Source organism: Apis dorsata, unplaced genomic scaffold, assembly GCF_000469605.1.
Source record: "Apis dorsata unplaced genomic scaffold, Apis dorsata 1.3 scaffold_997, whole genome shotgun sequence".
Lineage (NCBI taxonomy): Eukaryota > Metazoa > Arthropoda > Insecta > Hymenoptera > Apidae > Apis > Apis dorsata.
Window position 1 is genome coordinate 145233 of NW_006264098.1, and position 6665 is coordinate 151897.

The 6665-nt window shown below is 21.8% G+C and overlaps 2 protein-coding genes across 2 annotated transcripts in view; one reads left to right on the top strand and one right to left on the bottom strand.

Annotated features, from left to right (window-relative positions):
* The window catches only part of LOC102678693 (larval cuticle protein A3A-like), a 1705-nt gene extending 1422 nt beyond the window's left edge, over nt 1–283 (top strand). The window contains exon 3 of the mRNA XM_006624209.2: nt 22–283. Coding sequence (XP_006624272.1) covers nt 22–199 — 178 coding nt within the window. The 3' untranslated portion in view covers nt 200–283. The remainder of the gene's footprint in view (nt 1–21) is intronic.
* A 1096-nt stretch (nt 284–1379) lies between these two features.
* Nucleotides 1380–6665, bottom strand: part of LOC102679079 (structural maintenance of chromosomes protein 6) — a 6064-nt gene continuing 778 nt past the window's right edge. The window contains exons 2-19 of the mRNA XM_031514451.1: nt 6505–6665; nt 6227–6379; nt 5901–6145; nt 5694–5813; nt 5486–5616; nt 4987–5187; nt 4726–4922; nt 4297–4443; nt 4030–4214; nt 3654–3964; nt 3358–3577; nt 3097–3267; nt 2847–3034; nt 2594–2759; nt 2376–2489; nt 2116–2313; nt 1912–2045; nt 1380–1773 (exon numbers count right to left, since the gene is read on the bottom strand). The exon at nt 6505–6665 is cut by the window's right edge and continues 1 nt beyond it. Of these exons, the coding sequence (XP_031370311.1) occupies nt 1740–1773; nt 1912–2045; nt 2116–2313; nt 2376–2489; nt 2594–2759; nt 2847–3034; nt 3097–3267; nt 3358–3577; nt 3654–3964; nt 4030–4214; nt 4297–4443; nt 4726–4922; nt 4987–5187; nt 5486–5616; nt 5694–5813; nt 5901–6145; nt 6227–6379; nt 6505–6655 (3066 nt within the window). The 5' untranslated portion in view covers nt 6656–6665 and the 3' untranslated portion in view covers nt 1380–1739. The remainder of the gene's footprint in view (nt 1774–1911; nt 2046–2115; nt 2314–2375; nt 2490–2593; nt 2760–2846; nt 3035–3096; nt 3268–3357; nt 3578–3653; nt 3965–4029; nt 4215–4296; nt 4444–4725; nt 4923–4986; nt 5188–5485; nt 5617–5693; nt 5814–5900; nt 6146–6226; nt 6380–6504) is intronic.

Sequence of the window (6665 nt, forward strand, 5' to 3'; positions counted from 1 at the left end):
TGCTGCTCCAGTAGCAAAAATTGCTGCAACTCCAGTTGCCTATGCCGCTCCTGTTGCTAAAATCGCCGCTGCTCCAGTTGCTTATGCTGCCCCAGTCGCCAAAGTTGCCGCTGCTCCACTTGCCTATGCCGCACCCGTTGCCAAACTTGCCGCTGCCCCCGTTGCCTATGCCGCTCCAGCCCCAGCTTTAATCCATTGAATCCGATCTGTTGTTTTTAGGAATAATGTTTGTCGAATAAAGTATGGTGTTTTTTAGCAAGTACATAAAACGATTGTCCAATTTTTTTCACTTCCATATTTTTTTTTTGCTTTGTTTTTATTAATTTATAAACTTTAATATTTTCTCCTTTGAATTTTTTCAATAATAAGATATTTAATGATTATATGCATGCGCCATATTATATATTAATCATTTAATGATACAAGTTGACGTTGATACAAATAATTAATTAATATTCTTTATTTACTTTATTTATTTTTTATTTATATTATGATAATACGATCAATCCGAAAAAGAATAAATTATTGTCAATATATAATTATAATTTTAAAACTTTCAAGATTTAGAAATGTTTTAGAAATTATTAATATATGATCTAAAATATGTATATACTTTCGATGTATATATATCGATATATATTACTTTTGATAGTAATAATTAATCAGTTAAATTTATCTTTTTATAACGTTGAAGAAATTTAAACGAAAATATTATATATAATAATATTATATAATAATATTATATATAATAAAATTTCAAATTTGTATTTGTATATGTACATAAGTATTTGTAAGCATTCATATTATATTTTTAACATGTAATAAGAAATAAATGTATAATATATAATAGAATAAAATATTATTAAAAAGAATTATAAAAGAATAAAATAAAAAGATTAAAGAATTTGTAAAACATAAATTTGTGTCAAAGTATTACATGAAATTAAAAAAATATACGAATAATTATAATAAATCTTATATTCATATTTTCAATTTTTTTTTTATCGTTCATTAAAGAGATAATTTCATTAACAATTCATGGGCAGTCATTGGTCTCCAATACTTTCTCTGCCAGTGCCAATGTTACTGATTACACAATATAACAATACTTCCATACGTATCATTGATGTATAATGCACGTAATATGAGCCATTGCGTTAATCGGAAACTTCAAGCGAACCAGATTTGTGCAAACCTTGATCTACTTATAATTCGACATATACTCTTTTGTAAATATTTTTACAAATTTATTTATTATTCATTAATTATAATAGTATTTATAAGTAAGAAATTATTATATCGTTATAGTTGTGAAGCAATAATCTATCAACACTTGAAAGGAGAAAGAGGGAGGGAAGGAGAGAGAGAATAAAAATATATATAATTTTCAAATTAATTTTATTTAACAAAATTATGATTATATATATATTATACATATAAAAGTATATTTTGCACTATTTATATATTTATATGTATTTATCTATAAAAATATTTCAAAATTAGATACTTTAGATATATTTAGATACTTTCATGTAAATTGACTAAGATTTGTCCTTATTGTATTTGTAATTCTAATAATCATATAATCTAATTAAAATAATAGAACAAATATTATTTTTTTAAAATCTAATTATAAAGTATTTTGTCTTTTAATCATAACTATAATAATGTATATTAATAACATTCATAAATAATAATATAAATCATATTTTAAAAAAAAATTGGTTTGTTTTATTTTTTTATTCTTGACTTCCTCTTATTGGAGAAGCTAGCCTAAAAATTATTAAGTATTAGTATATAAATATATTACATAAAAATTATTTGTTATTTATTCATTTATATTTCAAAAATATTATATTTTATTAAATTAAAATTATATAAATTTAATTATTATGATTAATTAAAATTTACTTATGTATTGTTACATAATTTTCTGCAAAAACATTGGATGTATCTAAGGGAGTCAAAAAAGTGAATTGACTTTGTGGATGTGTTTTAGTATGATCCAAAAGAATATCCATTATGACTCGCCGATTTACTTTGTCCTGATTAAAATAATAATTAGTATTATATTAAATATTGATTAAAAAATTATGTTTATAAGTATATACGTACCATAAAAACATCAAATTCATCAAGGAAATAGAAAGGTAAACCAGTACAATCCCAAAGAGCTAAAATAAAAGCGACAGTCGAATATGATCTTTCACCGCCTGATAATGATCTTGCATCATTCATTGGTCTTTTATTATCGTTTGGAGAATGTATTTCAAGTTCAAGTACTTTTCGTGCGTGATCAATTTTTATAATCCCCTAATAAAAATAATTAAATTAAAAAAAATCTTTTTTTTTAAATAAAAATTATTCATACATACTTTTTTATTTCGTAAAGCGAGAACATCTGCAAATGAATTTCTAATATTTTCTCCATACTTTTGTTTCATATTAGAAAATAAATCTCTTCGAGTTTCTAGTCGTTTTAGATGTAACTATATATATATATATATATATATATATATATACATAATAATTCAATAAATGAATAAATAAAATTATATATTATTGATTATTATTATTAATTTTTATAACTTACTTGATAATTTTTCTCAATTTTGGAAGCCAAATGTAAATCTTTGCCACATTTTGCTTCCTTTTCTTTTAATTCTTTACGTAATTCTTCGATAGTACCAAATTGTCGTTCTATTTCAAAAATTTTATTTTTTAAATCTTTAGATAATCTTTCAAGTTCGTTAATTGATCTGAAAAAATATTAAATTTTGTTTAATATTAAAAAATTAATTTAATATTTCTAAAAATCTTTTAACTTGCGATATTTTTTTATTGACCTTGATGTATCTATTCTATTGCATCGATCTGTAGCATCAGATACAGCTTTGTTTGTACATCTTTGTTGTTGTTCAAATTCAGCTGCTGCATTCTGTAAAGCTTGATGTAATGTCTGTAGTTTTTTTGCAGTGTAACGTGTCTTTACATGCAATGCTTCTTTTTCATTTTCCAATTCTTTTATATTTTCCTATATGAGGAATAATATATATTTAATATATATATAATAAATAAATCATGATTTTTACATACTTTCAAAGGCATAATTTTCAAATCTAAATTTTGTCTTAATTCTCTATGGCGTTTAATTTCTTCTTCTAAAGATTCAACTATTTTTTGACATTTGAGAACACTTTTATTCAAATTTGTTTCTTCATATTTTTCTTCATGTAATTTTTTTTCTAATTCATTTAATTCATTTTTCTAATATAAAGCATATATAAAATATAAAAAAAATTATTCAACATTAAGATATTGACTATTAATATGTGTATATATTTAAATATAACTTACAAACACTGTTACAGATATAGTTTCGTTAGCTTCAATTTTATCTTTTAGATCATTAATTAATGATTTATATTGATTTTGAATAGCATGAAGTTTTGTCACATTTGCACTAACAGAGCTTAATTCAGAACTTGTACGTTTTTCTTTTTCACAAGCTATTCTATATGCTTTTGTAACAGTATTTTTTTCATTATCTATTATACGAATTTCTTCTTCCAATGCACTAATCATAAAAAATAAAAAATTTTATAAAATTCAAAATAAAAATAAAAGAAAACATAATAAAAGATGAATCTTACTTAATAGTATCTGTAACAGAAACTTGAAGAAATCTAGCTTTTAAACCATGCGATCCACCATAACTTCTATAGTGTGGATCTGGATAAAACATATCACCTTGTTGAGTGAAAGCTCTTTTGCAATTTCCTGGAACTTTGGAAACATCTGACATGATTTCAGCTGCTTCTTTACTAGTTGGAATTAATAAAACACATTCAATTTCACGTTGATCTATTAAACAATTAGCTACAACTGGATCTGATATATCCATTGCATCCAAAAGATTAGAAAAATGTGGTGATCTAGTACAATGTGCACGAACGTCATGAACCTAAAAATATTAACTTTATGTTTTTAATGTATTATAATTTAAATTTTAGAAATTAATTTTCTTACAGCATTATAAAATTTACTGCATATAATCTGTGGAGTTCTTTCATTCAAATAAATTTCTTTCATAATGGCATTTAATACTTTGGCATCATGACTATTGTCTACACAAAATGTACTAAAAGTATTTGCTCCTAAATAATTTTCAACAGCTGGAGCCCATATTGGATCTTTCATTTTTATATATGCTCCTAAATGTAAATAAAAACATATAATAAATTAAACAATTATTTATATTAAATTAAATAAATTTTATTTATTTAATTTAATTACCAAGTGGACCTCGTGGTTTTTGTTTAAAATTTCCATTAGTAGATTCCTCTTCAATTCTTCTCAAAAGGCGTGGTATATTTCGACCAAATATAGTTAATATATTATCAGAATATTTTTTCCTTGTATTTAAATCTAACTTAATTCTCTCTTGAATAGAATTGCATATTATTTATGTTATTATTCTTTATAATTAAATATATTATAAAAAATAATGTATATAAAATTTATCATATGAAAGATAAAAAAAACATGAATAATAGAATAAGAATAATGATATATTATTAAAAAAATTGTTTGCATAATATAATATCTTTGAATCATTTTATTAAATTAATAATAATATTTTTTTTTTTTGATAAATTATTTTTTTTAATCCCTTATTAGGCTAAATAAATAAAATATTTTATATATAAATATTGTGATATTTACCTATGCGTTTTTCACAATTATTGATTTCAATTTTTGACGCTTGAATTTCTTTCAAAAGACGCATTTTATCAGTTTCTAAGTGCATTTGATAAGTTTGCTTAGTCCTTAATAATGCTTCAGTTTCATCTAATTTTTGTTCTAAATTAATTAATTGCTGTTTTATTTGATTTTTTTCATTTTGTTCTGTATTATCACCACTAAAAATAAAATATATCTAATAGTGTTATATATTATTACAAATATAAAAGAATCATGTTAAACCTTTCCAATCGTTGAATTTCTTTTCGAAGTGTAATAATATCATCTTCTAATCTTTTAATTTTATTTTGAGTAAAACGCCATTCTCGTACTTTTATCGAATGTGTATTTTTGTTTATATTATATTCTTGTTTTGCTTTATTATATATTTCAAAATTATTATTAACTTCTTCTTCTGCAGATTTAATTTCTTCTTTCAATTTTCTATGAATAAAAAAATAAATATAATATAAAAAATATAAAAAGTTATCAATACAATATTTTATAATAAATTATGATATGTTTTTAAGTAGTAAAATTGGATATTTGATCTCAATAATAATTTATTCAATGGATATGAATATATATTTTAAAAATATTACTTAAAAAAATATATATTTTTTTCAGAAAAGAAAAAACTTTTTGTAAATTTACAAATGAATTATTAAAGAAAAATAATGAATGAAATAAAAATTTCTTTTCTATTTAAGGATATAAAAATAATGATTTAAATAATTCATACTGAATTTTTTTATTCATTTCTTCATCTTTTGATTCTGCAGATAATTCTGTGTCTTGAAGTTGTTTTAAATTATCTTCACATTTTTTCAAAACTTCTTCAACCTTTCGCAATTTGATTTCTTCAGATATAGCCTAGATAATAAAACATATTATTCATTAAAAAATAATGTTACTTTATAACATTTTCATATATTAAAAATATAACTTACAATTGCCCAAAATAATTCCATTTCAAGTGTAATTACTTCATTACGGAATTTATCAATTTCTTCTGCTCTTTTTATGTTTATTTTAAGTTGTTCTACTTCTTTTCTAGCCTCTGATAAAATCTAAATAAATTTTATTATTTAATATATGAAATGAAAAAAATAATATATATAAAAAATATAAAAACATAAATAAATATAAAAACATACTTCGTTATATTGTTTCAATTTTTCATATTCTTGTTCACATATCAATTCAGCTTCTTTGTAATTATTACCAATAATATCTAATAATGTTGCCTTCATAAATAATTCATATTTTTCTTCTGGTTTGGATGATACTAAAAATGTTCTTGATATATCTTGATTCAATATAGAAATAGGATTATCTATTTGAATATTCATTGCTCGTAATATATTAATTAATTCAGTTCGTTTTGTTGAAACCACTTCTCCTATATAAAATTTGAAGAAAATTTATTTAAATATAAATTAAAATAAAATTAATCAATAAAATGTAAAATGATTTTATAAACCTTTCCAATTCTTTAATTTATAAAATGATGTAGTTCCAATACTTCGAAAAATTGTTATTGAATCACCATAAACATCAGGTTTATATGCCATAGATCCTTTATTAAATAAAGTTACTTCAATAGTTGCTGTATTTTTTCCCTTTTTTATAAAGCCTAAATATAAAAGTATTATATTGTAAATATTATATATTTACATTATTACTTATTATAATTTTAAAAAAATATAAAAAATATTATTTATAATATATTATAATATAATATATATAATATATTCATACCTTTCACAGATGCTCCACGACTAGTAACATTTGCTCTAGCACCAAGACCAACTGTTAAAGCTGTTAATATTGCACTTTTACCACTTCCATTACGACCAATAATAAAATTTACATTTGGATTTAATGTCACTTCCAAAGCATCATGACACATGAAATTTCGT